We start from the raw sequence: 22,204 nt of genomic DNA, 5'->3' as shown, positions 1-22,204 counted from the left end.
CCAATGAAAAGTATTAACAAGAGCTTTGTGACTTAATGATAACTACATGGGTTCTTTCCCCCGTGCTTTGAAAAATAACACGAAAGGTTTCCACGCGACAGTGACCGGAATGTGTCACTTCACATATGTCCCTGGTGCACACACAGTCATCATGGTCACGTATGTCCCTGGTGCACACACAGTCATCATGGTCACGTATGTCCCTGGTGCACACACAGTCATCATGGTCACGTATGTCCCTGTTGCACACACACAGTCATCATGGTCACGTATGTCCCTGTTGCACACACACAGTCATCATGGTCACGTATGTCCCTGGTGCACACACAGTCATCATGGTCACGTATGTCCCTGGTGCACACACAGTCATCATGGTGACGTATGTCCCTGGTGCACACACAGTCATCATGGTCACGTATGTCCCTGGTGCACACACAGTCATCATGGTGACGTATGTCCCTGGTGCACACACAGTCATCATGGTGACGTATGTCCATGGCGCACACACAGTCATCATGGTGACGTATGTCCCTGGCGCACACACAGTCATCATGGTGACGTATGTCCCTGGTGCACACACAGTCATCATGGTCACGTATGTCCCTGGTGCACACACACAGTGATCATGGTCACGTATGTCCCTGGTGCACACACACAGTCATCATGGTCACGTATGTCCCTGTTGCACACACAGTCATCATGGTCACGTATGTCCCTGGTGCACACACAGTCATCATGGTCACGTATGTCCCTGGTGCACACACAGTCATCATGGTCACGTATGTCCCTGGTGCACACACAGTCATCATGGTCACGTATGTCCCTGGTGCACACACAGTCATCATGGTGACGTATGTCCCTGGTGCACACACAGTCATCATGGTCACGTATGTCCCTGGTGCACACACAGTCATCATGGTGACGTATGTCCCTGGTGCACACACAGTCATCATGGTGACGTATGTCCATGGCGCACACACAGTCATCATGGTGACGTATGTCCCTGGCGCACACACAGTCATCATGGTGACGTATGTCCCTGGTGCACACACAGTCATCATGGTCACGTATGTCCCTGGTGCACACACACAGTGATCATGGTCACGTATGTCCCTGGTGCACACACACAGTCATCATGGTCACGTATGTCCCTGTTGCACACACAGTCATCATGGTCACGTATGTCCCTGGTGCACACACAGTCATCATGGTCACGTATGTCCCTGGTGCACACACAGTCATCATGGTCACGTATGTCCCTGGTGCACACACAGTCATCATGGTCACGTATGTCCCTGGTGCACACACAGTCATCATGGGTTGAATTCAACTGGAATTCAACTCGGCTTGAGAAAGCGCAGCACCACTCGTCTCTGTCCACATTGTGGTGTGTCATGACTCATTCGTCAAACGCAAATGGCCCACAGACTCTCGCTCAGATATAGAACCCAGACTCCAGACAGGGGGATTAAAGATTAATGGCCTTGCGTCCGTCCGTCCGTCCGCAAGACTGCGCGGGGAGGCGTAGCGCCGCTGAAGGCCCGGGGTGCGGCGGGGTTCACTGACCCCGGGAGAATGTCGCTTGGTGTACATTCACCTCTGATCCGGGCCACTGCACTCAGACGCCGCTCTTATGTAATAGAGCAAAGGGTTGAGATGCACTCTGCACTTGTAGTTTGTTCTTCTTTTTGCTCCTTATACTGGGGTTCAGTGGCAGAGTTGCCTTTCGGGGGGAACTTTCAAAGTCAGCAAGGGAATATCAATGAGGAACCGCGGTCACTACTGAGAAATACAGCCAGACAGGGTGATTTAGCCCCCGAAGCAGAGGGGTCTCTATCAGGTGTCTCTATCAGGTGCCATGTTATGAGGTGTCTCTCTGCCTGGAGGGGTTTATTTCTCCTTTAGTCTCTCATTATTACACGGCTGTTCAATAAAGAAATGTATATATTGACCCAAAAGTCACAACAAAACGATTTGATTGATTTTTAAAGTATTTCATTGGTCACAGTTAATGAAAGCATTAACATTCATTTATGCCAGGTCGGCTCGGAAAACACAGCTTGGAAGCGTTGATCAAATATAAATCGATATTCTGTTAGTGTCTATGTGGCATCAAGCCAGTATAATAAAAAATAATGCTGTCGGGCATAAACCTTTCTCCATATTTAAACTTTTTATGTCTTGTTGTAAACTAACGCGCTACTTCATCATACAATAGTGTCGCACAAAAGTAGCGAAAATAGCAAATTTGCTGGTTGAATGGGATCGGCTATTTACAATTTGTTTGCCCTTTTGACATGCGTTTTCCCAGAATGCTTGTTGTTTTTACTGGCAGTGCCCATGCAGGCTGCTGTGCTGGCATCTGCTGAATCAGACCATTCTGTTGGCCCTGCTGGGTGTAATCAATGAGTGTGTTTAAGCCTCATCAACCTCTCTCTCTCTCTCTCTCTCTCTCTCTCTCTCTCTCTCTCTGTGTCTCTGTCTGTGTCTCTGTCTGTCTCTCTCTCTGATCATCTGATCTTCTACCACCCCTGTGTGTGTGTGTGTGTGTGTGTGTGTGTGTGTGTGTGTGTGTGTGTGTGTGTGTGTGTGTGTGTGTGTGTGTGTGTGTGTGTGTGTGTGTGTGTGTGTGTGTGTGTGTGTGTGTGTGTGTGTGTGTGTGTGTGTGTCTGCGCATGTGTGCGCATGTGTGCTTGTGTATGTATGTGTGTGTGTGTGTGCGAGCGAGCGCGTGTGCGTGCGTGCCTCCTCCAAGTCTAATGTCTTTCTTTTATCAAAGTCATTTCCTTCCCCTCGTACTTTTGTTTGTTGGCTGTTTCTGTTTATGTCGCCCCCCTCCTTGCTGGTTCTCTGTGGTCTGAGGAGGTCTGTATGTTGTCTGGTTTTGATCCCAGTCAGATGAAAGACATGGGAGAGGGAAGGAGGGAGGGTGAAGCCCCCCCATGCCCCCCCACCCACCCAGTTTAAGGCCTCCATCAATGTTTGCTTTCATCTTCGGAATTCTTCATTCCGGCCCGTCTCCCAAATTATCTCTCCCTCTCTCTGCTAAATACGTCTCTGAGTGTGAATTCCTGCAGCCGGAGGAATCTCTCTCCGTCTGCCTATAGTTATTGGGATGACTCGAAACTCCCTTGAAAGGAGCCATTTTGCCGTGTCATCGCGCAGACGATGTATCAAGCGCTAGCACTTGTGCGCTGTCAAATAATGAACCGTGGCGTATAGGGGCCTCCTCCTCAGACCCAGAGATGACAAGCCCTGCCACCACCACGTCTCGGTCTCGGTGGCTTTGATGGTCCTTCTGGACAAAGAGCCCTGCCTGTTGTTCCCCGTCTCGAGGGGGATGTACTGCTGCTGCCTCCCGAGTCCACCCTGACAGGCCACTGCGTCGGTCAACACCCTGCGGTGCCTCAGAAGGACTCCAGGAATGCCCTTTGAAGTTTTATTGAACGGATGGGTCTATCGGTGTGATGTTGTGCGTTCTGTCATAAATAAGACACTGGAGGGAAGGTAGGGTGGGATGGGGGGGGGGGGGGGGGGGCTACGGGAAGGTACAGTATTCTGTAGACATTACAACAAGGCCAAAGTGCAGTAACTAAGTTTATGGACAAACTGACTTTATTTATTAGTCTTAAAGGTCAAATCAGGCTTCATGAGTTCGGGGATGAACACGCGCAGATGGACGGACAGACAAACAGAGAATTTGCGTGTTTATTAGTAGGATAGAAACTGCTATTGTCTTAATATGAACTAGTTTGTACCTGAACTTGTCAAGACGGTTTTAGCGTTGTCCCTGCGGTGTGATTTGTCTTGTTGCACGTTGACCCACGTTGACCCTAGTGATTCAACGCATGGAATTCAATGGCCCAAACCACACCAAAGGGTCAAGACGGTTTTAGCGTTAACTCCTTGCAACCGTTTGGACCCAAGGAGTTGCACCCTTTGGTGTGGTTTGGGCTTTAGATAACCGGACTCGAGTTACAAACAACTGTACGACTTTTTCGCGCCTGCACCAAATCTCTTGATCAAAAGATATCCGATCTACAAGTTCACAATGCGTCACACTTGCAGATCTGCTATTTTTGGCTAATGTTCCCCCTAGAATATGGATGCTGGGGTTCAAGCAGTAGTGAAGCTATTACGGACTTGGCGAGGCCATCCACTTTGCCACCAGTATTACCACACCGATGCGTGAAGGTATAAGACAAGTTGGCAGCTTCCACGCTTGTTTTTCCTTTCTTTCTTCTTTTCTTTTGTCGCACGGCACACAGCCTTCCACGTCAGTACTCTGAAAGAAGGATGAAACCAATCATGCACATTGTGGATGACCTCATCTCTGACTGAGTCACTGAGAAAAATGTGACCGTAGATCATTGGCCTGATCTGTGCTGAAAGGTATTCCGTGGGAGAGAGAAGTGAATATACTGTATCTGTTCTCTCTCATTCTCTCTCTCTACACACACACACACACACACACACACACACACACACACACACACACACACACACACACACACACACACACACACACACACACACACACACACACACACACACACACACACTCTGTCTATCTCCCTCTCTCATTCTCTTCTCTATCTGTCCTCCTCTCCCTGCATTGCTGGCTACTGTAGTTCATTTTGGCAGAGTCTCAACAGAGAGAGAGATGTCTCTGTAATGTTGTGGATTGTCTCTAACGACAACGGGGCTGGCTTTGTTTAGACTGGCCTGCTCTCACAGAGAGAGAGAGAGAGAGAGAGAGAGATGGAGAGAGAGATAGATCATCTGAAAGTGCCATTGAACTATATTACGTCATTATGTCAGGTTTTTCACAGCTAGTATCACAGCTACTATTTATAGTATACCGATGATCTCATTTAGACGGTCATGTTTACTTAGACGCTGTCAGAGGGGATGTGTGGATCAAGGCGAGAAGCAACAGAAGTCAGACTTTATCTCCAGATTCAAACCTCCAGACTCTGCAGTGGCGGGCAGCTATACTTTACCACTGCACCACCCGAGCGCCCACATTTACAGTATAGTAGGTTAACAACTGCTGTTGTTTTCTACATTAACACCGCATGGCCCACCCAATCAACCTGACGTTATACAGCCAGTCCACACCAATGCAAGTTATGCAACTCCTTGCAACCATATTCCCAAATGGTAGTTGCAAGGAGTTACATTGGTGTGGACTGGCCTTAAGATACAACCCATCAGTTCATAGATTGATTGATTGATTGATTGATTGATTGATTGAAATATGTATTAACAGTTTGCAGAATTACAGTACATTTCAAGCACAAACTGATAAGATGATAAAATATATAAAAACTGTGACCTCTGTGACTGTCATACAAGCTGAAGATGAAAATGAGCCTGTATTTGGCTAAAATGAGGCATAGTTTTGAAGTGCACGATTGCCTCTGCTGCTTGTGATGCGTGCGGAGGTGATCGAATGGACCAATCCTATTTACACTCACCCTTCATGTCATGTCCAAATAATCTAAATCAGCGGCTCTCAAACCTTTCTTTCAGTTCATTTACAACCTTTACCTTTATTTTTGAGTGGTGTAAACCACTCAAAAATGAAATGAGCATGGTTGCTATGTTCAAAATAATTTCTGACGTAATTAAATCACACCCGGGTGAACTGGATGACCGTAGCAACCATGCTCATTTTTTCTGCACAAAAAAAGCCAGTTGTGAAATCACATCCGGGTGTGATTTCATTACGTCAGATCAGAGCTGATCAGGCTATATAAAACCTTACACCACTCAGTTCACACGGGTGTGATTTTTTAATGGAAGCCAGAAGATTCAAAGATACATCCAATGTTTGTCGCTGCTACAAAAGCTACAACAGAGTTGAACTGATTTCAACTTTAGGTAAAAAAAAAGGGTGGAAAAAAATAATTCTCCTTTAATGTATAGGCTACTGCACCGTACAGCGGTATGTTGGCCGCAAACGTCCCAGTATAAAGTCTGCATCAGGCTTGCGGCGGTGGAAAAGTCCCGTCCGTTTGATTGATAGTGTCATGCTGAAGGAAAGCACCTCGCTCAGCATGGCTGATGTTGAGAGGATTGGATGCTGCCAGGCTGGCCTGGTGGCCTATCCCTGTGTCTGTGATGATCATGATGTATGCTGGGATTTACCCAGACACTGCAGGCGTCTTGCTCTCACGCACGCACGCACGCACGCACGCACGCACGCACGCACGCACGCACGCACGCACGCACGCACGCACGCACGCACGCACGCACGCACGCACGCACGCACGCACGCACGCACGCACGCACGCACGCACGCACGCACGCACACACACACACACACACACACACACACAGGCACACAGGCACACCACTCTCACTCCTCATTCTCATCAGTCTATTTTGTATCCCTCCTCTCTCTCTCACACACACACACACACACACACACACACACACACACACACACACACACACACCACAAATTCTGTCCTGTCCAGGTTGTTTTTGTGCCTAAAGACTCCCTATATTTTCTGCCTGCCCCCCCCCCCCCACCCTACTTCACTGTCTCTCTCTCTTTGTCCTCGTGGGGCCCCCTGCCGTGTCCACTATAGCAATGGAAGAAAAATAATACCCCCTCCCCCTTTGCCCCCTCCCTTTCTCTGATGATATAATCCATAACTGAAGCACAAGGGAAGCCTCCTTCTCCTCCTTGTTGGAACAGAAACTTGTACTCCATTTAAAAACATAACTGTACTATCTGTACTATCAGCAATATGCATAAAACATAACTGTACCATCTATCAGCAATACGCATAAAACGCCAGTTCTCCACACGTCTACACACCGGCGCTCCGCTTTGTTGTTTTCCGTGCTAGCTCAATTTTTTTGTGCGATGATGAACACTTTTATCTCGGACAACTAGGTCAAGTGCTTTAGACTTATAATTTAGCATACCCCCCCCCCCCCCCCCCTCCCCCTTTAGCATGCTCTTCTTAATTCCACCCCCAACTGTGCAATTCCACATTCCACAACTGTTTTCTGTCAGTTTATATTATTTATTTCCCCACGCCACTTGCATCAGTGCATCATTCGTGACATTAAAGACGAGACTAGGGTTGAGCTCCGGTACCACAGGGACCAAATACAACATTGAGGAACCAGGAATCGGTTCCATCACATCTGGAACCGTTTCTGGAACCGGGTTCTATCACACTGTCACAGCTGGTATGTGGACTTCCTGTCTGCTATAGGATCACAATACCAGTGGTTCTCAAACGTTTTAATTTCAATGATCACCATGACTCTGAGAGAGTACAAATGGACCCAAATTTGTACACTCTCAGAGTTACCTGACCTGTAAGCCTCCTTTTGAAACCCCCTCAAGTAACCCAGAGGGTCACTGAACCTAACTTTGAAAATACTATAACCATGTATGCATGATGTATGATTGAAATTGGGTTTACCTTTTTTTTTTTTTTTCTCAGTGCAGAATGTGTTGCCGAGAACATCTCGATGTATCAGCAAAAACTAAACGTCAAGATGTTTGACCAATAATGAGGTTCCGTTTCTTATTCCCCTCGTTCGCTTTTCTTGTGATCGCTGGGTAATTTGTCATTTAACGTCCTAATGACGCAAAGAAACGTTTGGTCAATGCCTCATTTGCAACGACATGGCGGACCGGGAAAGTAGCCGATCTATGAGCAATTTTGGGCGTGTGACACCACCGTATGACGTGTGTGTGTGTGTGTGTGTGTGTGTGTGTGTGTGTGTGTGTGTGTGTGTGTGTGTGTGTGTGTGTGTGTGTGTGTGTGTGTGTGTGTGTGTGTGTGTGTGTGTGTGTGTGTGTGTGTGTGTGTGTGTGTGTGTGTGTGTGTGAGGCGGGGGTTCCCTTGAGACTGGGATGCGCCACTACTTTTCTTTCCTTTAAATGTAGTCTATCCCACGACACCATGGCTCTGTACTAATTAGCCTGTAATGTGTATAAGTAGCAAGCTGTGATGCTGACTCAGCGGCGTATTTTCACGCTTTTCTCCCCAGCTAGTCCAGCTCAGTGGCCTTGTGGTTAGAATGTCTGCCCTGCGTCCCTGGTTTGTGCTTGTTAGTTAACCGATTTAAACTGGGAACACATCTGTGTCAATTAATTTTAAACACTTTAACCATTATTTTATACTTTGTTTATTCAAAAATAGCAGATATACAATTTCATAGTGCGTCACAAGCTTGTGGATCTGCAATTAAAAAGTGCCGCTGCCTCAGTTTGTTGAAGCGAGACACATTTTCATAATCATGCTGTTTTTGAAAAATCTGAGAAGATTTGCGCAAATCTGTATGTATGTATTTTCGAAATATACATATAATTGTCTTCATTGTTTAATTAAAAAGTGCAGCTGTCTCAGTTTGTTGAAGCGAGACACATTTTCATAATACTGAATTAGAGCTTCATCTGATAAAGTAAGTACATTTAACTAAAGAGATTGGGTATAGTCATAGGCGGTGAAAGGACCGCCAATTGAAACAAGCCGCTGGCTTTAATGCGTTGTATGATATATAATATCATACAACGCATAATAAACATAATACAATTATATACTTTGGATTGTATTGTGCACGCTTCATCTGTCTCAAAAGCTAAGCACATTGCATTTGTCTCCGTGCATGAATGAATGCAACGACTGCTATAAATTACTGTCATGACAAGGATGATTATGTATAAAATATGTATTGCATTTATACGTGGACTGAATATGTAATACAGCAAAACTCACTTACACACACACACACACTGGCAAAGCATCAGGGTGCTGTTTTGTGTTGTGCAGGAGCGTGACAGCTATCCAATGACAAGCGTCGTGCCGCGAGTGGGCATCGGGGGGGGGGGGGGGGGGGTGGGGGGGGGGGGGGTGTAAATGGAAGTGGAACTGGACGAGGAACTGCCCTGAGACTGGGAGGTCGGGGGTTCAATCCCTGGCAGGTACCCAGTGCCTCCCTGCTTGGCACTCAGCATCAAGGCTTGGTAATGCGGGGGTAAGTCCCTGTGACAAACCAGGGTCATGACCAGGGGGTGCGCTTGTCATCAAGCTGCCTCGTGTTACAGAAACAGGAGACATGTTGGCTCCTGAACTGTGGGCCACATGACTCGGGAACCCTTGGCTCTCAAAACTACTTACTCAGTGTTGATTTTGACAGCAGATTTTTATGTATAGTTTTTGTCATATTCTTTTTTCAATACCTTTTGTCAAATTCCAGTCACCTTTTAGTTGACTAAAAAACCTACAGTTGATTTATTCGACTAAAATGTATTTGGGCCGGCCGTGATGGCATTGAAATCCCAGATTTATACTTGGCTGTGTGCCGAACATAGCCCATCCACATGCTCACAACGTGTCGCGATGGGACACGTTTTGGACAAGGATCGGCAGTGGGCCAAGGGGGAACGAGAGAGCAAAGCGAATGGGGGTGGAGAGAATGGAGAGGTGGATGCATGGTCGTTCTTTTGGGGGAATAATATTTTGGATAGCAGTAACATCTGTTTCCCACACTTCAAGACCGGGCCAAGCCGGTCCGGTCCGGTCCGGAGTGGAACGCAGTACGCTGTGTCAACACTTCTGTTCCGAATACACGCGCTTTTCTGCCAGTGACACACGCACACGCGTACACACACACACACACACACACACACACACACACACACACACACACACACACACACACACACACACACACACACACACACACACACACACACACACACACACACACACACACACACACACACACTGCGCAATTTAACATAAGTCAAGCTCATAACTCTATCTCTAATCCCTACACTTCTAACTACTAATCCTATACTACTAAGACCAAACTGAAGGTTTTATTTCTAATAGCAGCCTATAAGCCTATCTCTAAATACACATCTTTTATAGTGATAAAACAACCATTTTCTCTTGTGTTTCTGAAATTGTACTATACTTGTGGGGACGTTTGGTCCTCACAAAACAAACACGCACACACACACACACACACACACACACACACACACACACACACACACACACACACACACACACACACACACACACACACACACACACACACACAGCGCAATTTAACATAAGTCAAGCTCATAACTCTATCTCTAATCCCTAAACTTCTAACTACTAATCCTATACTACTAACACCAAACTGAAGGTTTTATTTCTAATAGCAGCCTATAAGCCTATCTCTAAATAAACATATTTTATAGTGATAAAACAACCATTTTCTCTTGTGTTTCTGAAATTGTACTATACTTGTGGGGACGTTTGGTCCTCACAAAACAAACACACACAACACACACACACACATACTGTACACACGCACTCAGCTGGACTGCTGTCTCATCCCCGGGTGCGCTCTCTGTTCGTTGCTCTCTAGCCAACAGCGTGGCGTGGCTGCATGTATGCGTGAGCGTTATCTCACCATGCAGGCCAGGGAGAAGAGGGCCTTGTTGTGTCGTCCTGTTGTGTTGCTAAATGCACTGGCATGACTGGAATGCCTTTCAGCGCCGTTGGGCTCTCAAAGGCCTCACAATGGGCCTATGATATCCAAACCAACTGCCCACACACACACACACATAAAACAATACATAGTATAAACCAGTGGTTCCCAAAGTGGGGTCCGGGGACCCCCAGGGGTCCTTGAGGGAGTTCCAGGGGGTCCCCAGCTAAATGATAATTTGGAACAAAATGGACCTTTATGGGTCTGTAACTCTTGAGAGCGTACAAATGGAACCAAATGTCAAGGAATCAGACAAGCGTGACCTATCTGTATATATAGTATTCCTTTTTCACAGCTTTTTTAATCTGTTCTGACATATACTGTATATGGTATATGAAGAGAAAGCCTCATAAAGGGGGGGGGGGGGGTCGTCGTAGGGGACAGGAGGGGCGCATGTTGAAAACCCGTGCCAAGGGAGGAGTGAAATCTGACCCTGTAGCCATATGTGTGACACATGTGCTGTAGAATAGAGAGAGGGTGGGGGGGGGGGGTGCTCTGGAGAATGTCAGTATAGGGCCTATATGCGTTGCCAGTCCCATGTGAAATAATGGAACATGATATTAGCAGAGTGACGAGCCAGAGAGAAGCATCAAAATGCCTCTGTGTGGTAAACGGATTGCTCGCCACGAAACACACTCACCCCCATTTATTTTTTCGCGGACCGCTCGTCCCCCGGCGGTTCTTCTATTCTTGTATTCATTTTACTGAGTTTAAGGTTAGGAATACAGTTAGATTTATAGGCATCGTTTTACTGAGGTTACGTTTAGGAATGTTGTTAGGTTAAGGCATCGCTTATACGTTTAGGAATAAGGTTATAGGTTCAGGCATTGTTTTGCAAGGTCTACATTTCGGAATGCCAGGTGGCGACCGTGTTTTGGTGGTGACCGTTCTTGTATTCCTCCACATCGCCACCAGCGTCTCCTGAAAGCCAACCCTGGCCCTGTAAAAAAACACAAAAGTTTCACGTAATAATACTGGTGCTGCGTTTCACGAAAACCTGCTTCGTCGGAGGATTCTTGCACGGTCAGAGTCTTGAGTTCCTTGGTGGCCTTGTCATTAATCATGCGCTTCACGGCACTTATAGGTGACCCACGGCCATCCGTCACTGAGCCCCCGACGTATGATGGAGTTGTCCCTTCCTATGACAGCTGGAATGTGGCCTTACGTGTCCACAAAAGGAGCTTGAGCCCTGCCTGCAGCAAGGTGGAGGGTCAGTCGCTTAAAGAATGCGCCACGGAATCTCTGTCATTTCTCAGTGCATCGGTTTTGTTGTGGTCCGTCTAAAAGCATGCCCTTAAGCCATTCAGAGCTCAGGATTTAGAAGGCATTTTGTAGAATCAGCCTCGGCCTAAGTGTTTTATGAAAAACGTATGTTGCTGTAGTGCTCAAACGTTTTCATGTCAAGGATCCCCAAATTATATATATTATTTGGCCGCCGACGCCCATCTCATCTGGTTTCAGGGACCCCCAGAAGCAAAGATTTGAGTAGAAAAACAATTGCTTTAAAAAGTGTATACTTTAAAGATTTAACATAAATATTTAAAGATTTGCACACATTTTTAAGATCTTTCAAAAATAGCAGATCTATAAGCTCACGGCACACACTATATAAGTGCTGTATGCACCATTTACCATTTATGCTTTCCTGGTCTTAATGGGTTAAGGTAGCTGCAGACGCCAGATGCATTTATTGATAGTCCAAAGAGAGAGGGAGAGAGAGAGAGAGAGAGAGAGACGGGGACGGGGACGGGGAGTGACATGCAGCAAAGGACCGCCGGGCTCCGGGAAACCAAACCCGAGCCTCGCTGGCAGGCATCAGAGCCTACATGTGATACACACGCCTTAACCACTCAGCCATCGGCGCTCCAACTGAAATTGCATTTCATCCTGTGGCACAGTACACACAGACCACAACACAGTACAGCTGTGTTGTGGTCCGTGGAAGCCATACCCGCCACTCCACCACGACCTGCGCTGTTGGTGGCGACTCATGAAACTGTCAAACTGAAACAGCTAGTGTACAGCAGTGGTTCTCAAACATCTTTCTTACTTTTATTTTTTTTTACCTTACATTTATGTCATACTACAGTATGTACTATGTAATAATGTAAGCGGAGTTTATGGAGTTTCCATTATTAGAACAGATTGATAATAACTTTATACTTGACGTATTCTGGGGGGAACACTACGTTAAACTAGTCACGACCGCTCCGAGGTTTCCTTCGGGGCGAGGTGTGTTTTGGGCGTGAGTGTTCTGGTATTCGTTTCATCATCACTGTTGGGTCATCGAGGGTCATCGTTGCACTCTTGACCAAAAACTCTCATTAATTCATACTTCACCATAGTGCTTTAAACCCCTCACTTGTTCTGTTCACCCATAGGAGGCGCTGGTGTTCTCGTACGGGACCGGTGGCCTGCGTACGCTCCCGCTGCATTTGGTGAGGTTTCCGGCGGCTTTCCTGCTTTGTGTGTCTTGTCGCCCCGTTTAGGGGGAAATGGTTCTCAAAGTCCAGGTCCGGTTTCCGACTGTCAGGGTGGTCCGAATGGACCCTTTAAGGGTCTGTAACTCTGAGGGCGTACAGGTGGAACCAAATGGACGTATGCTCTCAGAGTTAAATGATCACTGTTCAAATTAAGCTGAATCAACGACCCGTAAGTGTTGGTTTGGACCCCTGGTGGGCCCGGGCAGGACATTGAGAAACCGCCCGTTAGGGGGGGACCGGTCCCTTCTGCTAGAACCCCCAACTCCCCCCACCCATCCAAACCCCCGCATCCAAACGCCCCCCTCCCTTGGTTACTCATACCAGTAGGTTTTGTGGTATCCCCCCCCCCCATCCCCTTTTATACCCTTGTCTTGCTGGAGTGCAGTGCTGCTGAGGTGAATCAAAATTCACTTTATTGTCACGTATTTACAGGCCTAAAAGAAGTGGGTGAGGGGGGAAGAGAAAAACGTACACAACAACACTAGAGAAAAAAAAACATGTCAAGGAGAGACAAAAGTCTATACCGACGCGGCGTATACACAGATACACAGAGCGTAATCCAGCTGGTATACAGTATGTACATGATGTTAGACATACAGTAAGATGCACAAACATAGCAACAGGTAATGTACACGGAACATGATATTAGACATTAAAGTGCAGTATATCAGCTCATGAGATTGAGGTTCAATTAAACGCACATGTCAGAATGGACCAGAATCGGGGAATGCCTGGACCTCACCTCCGCTCCATATGGCTCGGCCCTATAGAGTCTATATAGTCTTAAAATGTGGTCTATAGTATAGACCACATTTTAAGAGGAACGAAGGCCCTGAAGTCGAGTTGACCTTGGGCTGTCTTTGTGTTGATGGTCCGTTGACTCCAGTCCGTTGACTCCAGTAAACCAGTCCTCCTCCTCCCTCGCGATCATGCTTCCACTCATCTTTCCATTTGTTCCTTTATGTCCATGTGTTGTATTGTGTTGTGTTGTGTTGTGTTGTGTTGTGTTGTTGCGTGCCGTGCCGTGCCGTGCCATGCGCACCATGCGCATGTCTACGCACACTTGCATGTGTGTGTGTGTGCGTTTGCGTGTGCGTGTGTGTGTGTGTGTGCGTGTGTGTGTGTGTGTGTGTGCTTGTGTTATTTACGATGGACAAGAAGGTGAATGAGAACCAACTCCTCCTATATTCTGAAACTAAACAGCTACAACTAAACTAAATACAATAACCTCATGATCATTTGCCACTTATAGCCCCCCCCCCCCCTCTTCCATATCTAACTGCGCCGGATCAAAATCACCATAGGAAGTCGTTCCCCGCGACCATCGTGACGTTGTGTGTTCTCTCTCCCCCTCCCCCCCCTACAGGGCAGCGACAGCGAGTACGAGGTGGACCCCAGCCGCCAGAAGACGCACTCCTTCGTCAACCACTACATCAGTGACCCCACCTACTACAACTCGTGGCGCCGCCAGCAGAAGGGCATCTCGCGCGCGCCCGCCTACAGCAGCTACGCTGAGTCCGAGTCGGCGGCGAGCGAGCCGGAGCAGCCGCAGCAGCAGCACCCGTGCGGACCCCCGCCCCTGCCCCCCCTACCACCACTGCCCCCCCAGCTGAGCTCGCCGAGCCCCCAGCCCCAGCAGCCTCCCTCCTCCTCCGCTGTGAGTCAGCCCCAGACGCCCTCCTCTCAGGGGGGGCAAGGCAGCCTGTTCAGGTCCAAGGGCAGCCGGACTCCCACCCCGTCCCTGCAGAGCTCCAACCCCCCCAGCCAGCACAGCACCCTGTACAGGCCCCCCAGCAGCCTGGCGCCCGGCTCGCGGGCCCCCATCGCGGGCTTCTCCTCCTTTGTGTGATTACTGCGGAGAACTGACACACACCAAACACCATGCTCGCTTGGAAGGGGGGAGGGGGGGGGAGAATAAAATGAAAACGAAATATTAAGGAAATGTATCTAACCCGACGACATTGCGTTGAATACGGTGGGAGCGCGGGCGGTGTCCCGCGCAACACGCCGGGCGATCAGCCAACACATCGTTTTCATTTTTCTGTCTTTCCTTTTTCACACGGCTTCTCGTATTTACTTTTTTTTTTCTTATTTTTCTTATTATTTTTTTGGGGGGTCTCTGGTTTGGTTTTAGGTGGCGATTCTGTAAACAAACAAGACAAATATCTTTTTTAGTAGTACCTTGTTTTTCTTTTTCTTCTAAGGTGTGCATGTGTGTGTGCCACTGTATAGGTTTGTTCATATCACTTTGGTTTGAGCTGAGATACAGATATGAGAGATATCGTCTGCACTCTATTCACTCTTTTGTTTGCTTTTGCTGCCCGGGTGATTTTTTCTTTGCATGACTTTTATTGGTTTTGTATTTTTATTATTATTTTTTCCTGTTTCAATTTTCTTTGTCACACTTCTTTTACTCCGCACATTCGAAAAAGTAAAGAATCTGTTCGGTCCTGTACAAAGTCACAAGAATCTTTTTAAATATATATACATGCATATATATATATATATAGATATACAGTATATATATACACACACACAGAGAGAGGAATAGCGGAGCTGATCTGGAGTTAGCTCCATGGTGAACGAGAACACTACGACTGAACGGTACGATGGAATTGAGAGGACATCGAGTACGTCTGTTCGGACTTCGGACGAAACGGACGTTCAAAGGACTAGACGATGATTGGACAGACTCAAGGATATAGGGGGACAGTTCTAGAGGTCAAATCCACTGAATTGGATTTGGATGTATTCACTTGTACCGCAAGTCGAAATCTATCCGTGAGACATTTCAATGGAGATTAACTCGCCAGCCTCGTAAGGCCCATACGCCAACGCGTGGGCACGTGTTGTTTTTTGTTTTTGTTTTTTTGGCACAGCGGTTAAAAAATGGTCAAAGCTTGTGCTGCTGCCTGAAGGAACATAATATAAAGAGATGTCAAACGCATTGTGTCGTTATGTCTGTTCGGTGCAGTGTTGGTCGGAGACGCCCATTACGGAGTATCCGTGGAAACTGGTACGGTTTGTGACAGAAGAAGAAGTGCTCCACTTCTCCTCGGGATTGTGGCTTCCTGGCCGAGGCCGAGGCCTGAAAGACAGACGCTCCTTGTTTTTAAATCACAATGGACGCCAGGGCTGTGAATGGAACAGCCTATATAAACACTGTATTATTTCACCTTTTTGCTGTCTCTGTCTCTCTCACACACACACACACACGCACGCAGACACACACACACACACACGCACGCAGACACACACAATCACGTCCACAGATCCAGCGACGTCACGCTCGACGAAGTGGAAGCCACGTGCGGCCACAGATGCCGGCTCTCCATAAAAACTTCAACTGGGGGGATGGGGGAGGGCGGGGTATTTTGATTTTTGATAAGATACAGAGAGAGGATGTTTTATTATTATTCGTCCTGCTGGTGGTATCCCTGTCTTGTGTCTCTCTGGGCAACCATCACCGTGGGGGGGTGGGCTTTGAGCCCGTCGCCAGGTGATGATGTCATGAAGATTGACTCACCTCTTGTCGTCGCACATGACATGACACTGACTGCACAATATGCGGGGGGTGGCGGTCCCAGACTCCAGACCGGAGTGTTTGTGCACGTGTGGATATACTTCTTCTCCGTAAGCTTAAAGCCTGAGTTATACATGGTTGCAGCCGTGTTGTGCACCAGAGATTCCCGATGCTTGACGCCAGCGCACCAAACTAACGGCTCTTTCTCGACTACATAGGAACTATAGTCTTAAGTGAACTGTGCCGTTACGTGAAACGTATTTCAAAGGTTTCTGGATTCATTGCCTCTGTTGTGGTTGTCAGAACATAACCTGGGCCCTGGTGGTGGTCAGGAGGTGTACTAACCCGTGAAGCCCTGAACTCGATCGTTTTCTAAAATAGTGTTTTCTACAAAGTATAACTAGTAACTAAAGTTTTCAAATAATTGTAGTGGAGTTTAGGTAGCCTATACAATGTTTGCCTCTCAGATGTAGTGGAGTAGAAGTAAAAGTATAGAAAATTGGAAGTACTCCAGTAAAAATCTGTACCTCAAATCTGTAAAGTACAAGTATAATATTTGATTGAGTACATGTTACTTTCCACCACTGATTCTGGGTTACCCTCGGTAGTCGAAAAAGAGCCTTTAGTCTTAAGGCCATGTTTACACGGAAAAATAAAATATCAGATGTGCCGTCCGTTTAGACTGCAATTATCGGGGGTTGAAAATGTAACAAAATGTAAAACCATTCCAGAATGGAAATCTTTGAGAACGCACCGCCGCACGTTTCCATGTAAACTGGCAACACGGTGAATCCGCAAAACGTGTGACGTCATATGGCTCATGTCGCGTATGTTTATTACTTGGTGTTTATTTATTGGTAAACGCAGAATAAAAAGTGAGAAGGCAACGCAACGACACCTTGCTGTTTTCTGTTCTGCTCTTTGCCGTGTTTACGTGGCCTAACTCAGCCTCTTGCAGAGCATTCGCTGTGTGTCTGGACGAAGAGAAGAAGAGACTGTCCCTGTGCCTGTGGCAACTGTAAGCCTTTGCTCCGCCCCTGCCACGCCCTCTGCCCCCCCCCCCCCCCCCCCCCCCACGCCGTGCACTCATAACGCTATAATAGTGAGGACTCAGTGGTGTGTTCACAGTTTTCGTTTTTGACGACGGCAACAAAACAAAAAGATTATTATAATCTCATCTGCTTTTTTCTCTGTGGGGTGATTTCACTGTACGCAAAAAAAAGAAAAGAAAACAAATGCTTCTGAATCTGAATGGAATATGATCACAGTATGTTTCCCAAATAAATTATTTTTCAATGGCTGCCTTCCACTGTGTGTGTGTGTGTGTGTGTGTGTGTGTGTGTGTGTGTGTGTGTGTGTGTGTGTGTGTGTGTGTGTGTGTGTGTGTGTGTGTGTGTGTGTGTGTGTGCGTGTGCGCGCATCAAGAGTCTTCCATTTAGCCTTCACGGGTGGCACTATAGGCGCTGTAAAGTGACCTGTGCCAGTGTGCGATGTGCTAGACAGGCAGTTCTTGCCTGGCATAGACGAAACCCTTTGAAAACTTGTGGGAGCCAACATTACGCATCTGTCTTGAGAGACTATAGAGGCAATGCACGTGATATCAGTGCACCTGGAAGTTATGCGAGAACGCCTACTGAGTGGCAAAAAACTACTTTCTGGCCGTGACAGCCCATACACCATCTGATTGTATTAAAGAACATTAAACTCACCAACATCGCAGCTGTACGGAAAGCTTGAATTATGCAAATCTATCTGTTTCATAAAAATCCACCATAGACCGTTAGGAAGCGATCGTTTTCATTAACACAACGACCTGCTGCCTCCTGCATTTATGTGCAATTTAGAAACGGGTGGTACGCACTACGCAAGACCGTTGAGTGATTTCTAACGAGTGCTTCCAAACTCCAATGCTCCATGCTGCTCAATGTTTTGCCACTTAGTCTAGATGAGGGGGGCGTGTCCCGTTGGAAAAGTCATGCATGTGCATACTCTCTATAGTCTGACCTTGTCCTGGTCCTATTCTCTCAATGCGAGACCTTTCCATCCAAAGTGACGGTACGTGGATCATTTACAGTCTTCTACCTGTTCTGAACAGTTCCATCGTTTTTCCACTGTCCGTCAATGTGTGCATTCTGTTCCGTTTCAGCACACACTGTTCCCTTCATGCAGCTCCCAGGACCAGACCCAGGAAGACAGACCACCTATACCTACACCTATTACTCACAGGACCAGGACCTTGTCTGCTACATACCTCAACCTAGGACGCCACCCCGTGAAATAATCATATTTGAACTGAGGACCTTCAACCCTGACAATACATTGAATTATAGGCATTACCTTTAGTTTGACTCTGAAAATATCCGAACTACACGCTCACAATGCCTCGTACTGTGAGCTTGTAGTTGCATTGCTATTTTCGCAATGTTTGCCTCTTTCTTGCGTAACAATCTTAATAATTTGGCCAATTTGGTATTAAAAAGGTCTTAAAAGTCCTTAAATTGTCACTTTAGAAATGTGCAGATATGCTTTTATCCTTAATGTCTGACTGTACCACATGCTGTTTAGATTTCTGACTGATAAGTCAATCAATCAAAAAAAAATTCCAACCAAATGGACCCGTCTGTAGCTCAGAGAGAGTACACATCTCCCAGAGTTTAAAATCATATTAAATGGTGGGTCCGTGCTGCTGGCTCATACATATCAAACCGATGGTCCTTGAAATGGCGACTCTCTCAGCAGGAGTGGATGTCATTCGTCAGTGCTCTCATGTTGTCACCACTTGGACTGGCTGGCACAGTCCCTCTATAATTCCACGGTGGCACTCTACTCTGTTGCATAATGGTGTCTATAGAGGGTGTCAGGTGGTGTCGGATGCTAATTGGATCACGATCAACTTGACCCGGGGCTGACCTACTAAACCTATATTACAGAGAACCATTCTGCACGGTACATGGCATTCATCCAGTTGTGGAAAACACAAGAGAAATGAGTCTGACACGGAAGACTGATCAGCAGCAGGTATTCTAACTTTTTATCCCACGATTTTGCAACCCATTTTTTCACCCAGTGTCAATTATCTAATAATGTAATCCTGGGCGCTACACTCCTCTGCCAACCTGGGGAGGGCAGCGGACTGACCTCATGCTCCCTTCTATGCATGAGTAGTCCAAGCTGCTTCTTTTCACCTGACAGGGGGGAGTTTCCCCAGCCGGATGTAGCGTGTGGAAGGAACACGTTATTCCGACCAGTTCCTTTCCCCTCCATCAGGCGCCCCAGCTGGCCAGGGGGAGGTAGTTTAGAGACCAGGATTACTGCATGTTTTTTGTGAGGGTACCTATACCCTAGGGGACACGAGGAGAACATGCAAACTCCACACAGAAAGGCCCTTTCGCCAACCCCGCCTCAGGTATGGGCACTGATGACGCGGAGGAGAGACCCACGCCCACCAGCACCCACAGCGTCCCCAGCGGGAATCGAACCCAGGACCTTCTAGCTGTGAGGCGACAGCACTGTGCCATCGTGCCTCCGGGTGTTCCAACTTCTATCAAAAGATAAGAAGGTTAGAGAAAGAGACACAATTAAAGGCAATCCTTTGCTCCTAACACTCCTTCTCTTTCTCTACATTTCACTGCCTTTCTGTCTCTCGCTATTTCTTTGTTTTCTTCTTTCATTTCTGTTTTAACCGAACTCAGGTGAATTTTATGGTTCTGTTTGTTATGAATACAAAACATATATATACAGTACATATTTACACATGGCAGGCCTCCGGTGTGGTACCTGAGGTAAGACGTAAACATACGGGAGCATAGCAGCATATACAGTTGGAGGCCATCGATATTGTCCTTTTCTTTTTGCTGAGGTTTGCGTGATCTGCGCAAAAGGACAGTTAACCCATTTTGGGCGGGAACCCCTTTTGGTGTTTTAAACATTATGTTATAATTTGGCTATTGAAAAATAGCAGATCTACAAGCTCATAGCGCACCACCGAGTGGCACGCTACGAGCTTGTAGGTCTGCTATTTTTGACAAATCGTGAAAATTTAGAAGGATTTTTTCAGGATTTAGAAGGATTTTTAAAATGTTTGAGGTCAGGCCTAAATGTGTCAAATGATAAGGGACAATATCGGTGGCACCCAACTGTATACAGTATATACCGGTATATACTGTATACTGTACATTATGCTATGGACGTTAAGGTGCGAGAAAACAACCAATAGAAAGACTGTCTACACCGAGGCGGTGGTCTCCATTTTAACAACAGAGACCCCGTCGAGGAAGTGAAAGGCCTGGCTGAGCTTTAACTGCAGGCAAGGAGAACATTAAGACAACCATACGGAAGGTTGAAGTTTAAAAGGGCTTTGAAACTCCTACGCCTTTAATTGTCTCATTTGGTGCCCGGCGGTGGGCCTCCTCCCACTGACCTCATGCTTCCTTCTATGCATGAGTAGTCCAAGCTGCTTCTTTTCACCTGACAGGGGGGAGTTTCCCCAGCAGGATGTAGCCCGTGGAAGGAACACGTTATTCCGACCAGTTCCTTTCCCCTCCATCAGGCGCCCCAGCTGGCCAGGGGGAGGTAGTTTAGAGACCAGGATTACTGCATGTTTTTTGTGAGGGTACCTACCCTAGGGGACACGAGGAGAACATGCAAACTCCACACAGAAAGGCCCTTTCGCCAACCCCGCCTCAGGTATGGGCACTGATGACGCGGAGGAGAGACCCACGCCAACCAGCACCCACAGCGTCCCCAGCGGGAATCGAACCCAGGACCTTCTAGCTGTGAGGCGACAGCACTATCGACTGTGCCATCGTGCCTCTGGGTGTTCCAACTTCTATCAAAAGATAAGAAGGTTAGAGAAAGAGACACAATTAAAGGCAATCCTTTGCTCCTAACTCTCCTTCTCTTTCTACCGAGGCGGTGGTCTCCATTTTAACAACAGAGACCCCGTCGAGGAAGTGAAAGGCCTGGCTGAGCTTTAACTGCAGGCAAGGAGAACATTAAGACAACCATACGGAAGGTTGAAGTTTAAAAGGGCTTTGAAACTCCTACGCCTTTAATTGTCTCATTTGGCGCCCGGCGGTGGGCCTCCTCCCTTCAAGGACGGTTCAGCACTTGGAGGTAGATGCATGGGCGGTTTATGAATACATTACGGACAGAAGAAAGAGACTCCTGTGAATGCGTTTTGAACCATTGTTTTCTTTTGGTTTTTTTCTTATGCAGTTGCTGTCAGACAGAAACCTCCTATATCTTCATATTTTATTTATTTATTTATTGTAAATGAACGCCCTCATAGTACAGCGTCACGCAAAAGCAGCAAAAGTGGCAGACCTGTGAGCTCAAAACGCTGCGCGAAGCAACATGCCCAGAATGTGTGGTTAGTAATGGGAGTTTATTCAGGGTTATGAATGTGCATGGTGGAGGGAATGAATGCATGGCGTTGGCAGTTTGTGGAAACGCATGGAATCTCTTTCATTCTGTCAAACCCCGTAGAGCCATCCCATGCTGGGCCTCTCCCCCCCTCTCCTGAAGCCTGAAGCAGGGACAGGGATCATGTTCCCAGGGCTGTACACACCGTCTGTGTACCTGTATTAGGCCTACTATATGTGTCGGGCAAAAATGTCCCCACAAGTATAGCAGAATTTGACAAATAGACATTGTGAGGAACATTTTCCTGGTA

At 47.1% G+C, this 22,204-nt stretch overlaps 1 protein-coding gene across 10 annotated transcripts in view; it reads left to right on the top strand.

Annotated features, from left to right (window-relative positions):
- The window catches only part of LOC306915666 (protein sidekick-2-like), a 532,391-nt gene extending 515,970 nt beyond the window's left edge, over positions 1-16,421 (top strand). For 6 of the 10 annotated variants that reach the window (XM_079493148.1, XM_079493147.1, XM_079493146.1 and 3 more), the window contains 2 exons: positions 12,906-12,962; positions 14,374-16,421. In XM_079493148.1, the coding sequence (XP_079349274.1) occupies positions 12,906-12,962; positions 14,374-14,856 (540 nt within the window). In that variant the 3' untranslated portion in view covers positions 14,857-16,421. The remainder of the gene's footprint in view (positions 1-12,905; positions 12,963-14,373) is intronic. The other 4 variants (XM_079493153.1, XM_079493152.1, XM_079493150.1 and 1 more) reach the window with 1 other exon arrangement.
- The last annotated feature ends 5,783 nt before the right edge of the window (positions 16,422-22,204 follow it).

Source organism: Electrona antarctica (genome assembly GCF_951216825.1).
Source record: "Electrona antarctica genome assembly, chromosome: 22".
Taxonomy (NCBI): domain Eukaryota; kingdom Metazoa; phylum Chordata; class Actinopteri; order Myctophiformes; family Myctophidae; genus Electrona; species Electrona antarctica.
The sequence above is the reverse complement of the archived record's forward strand: the minus strand, read 5'-3'. Positions and strand labels throughout refer to the sequence as shown.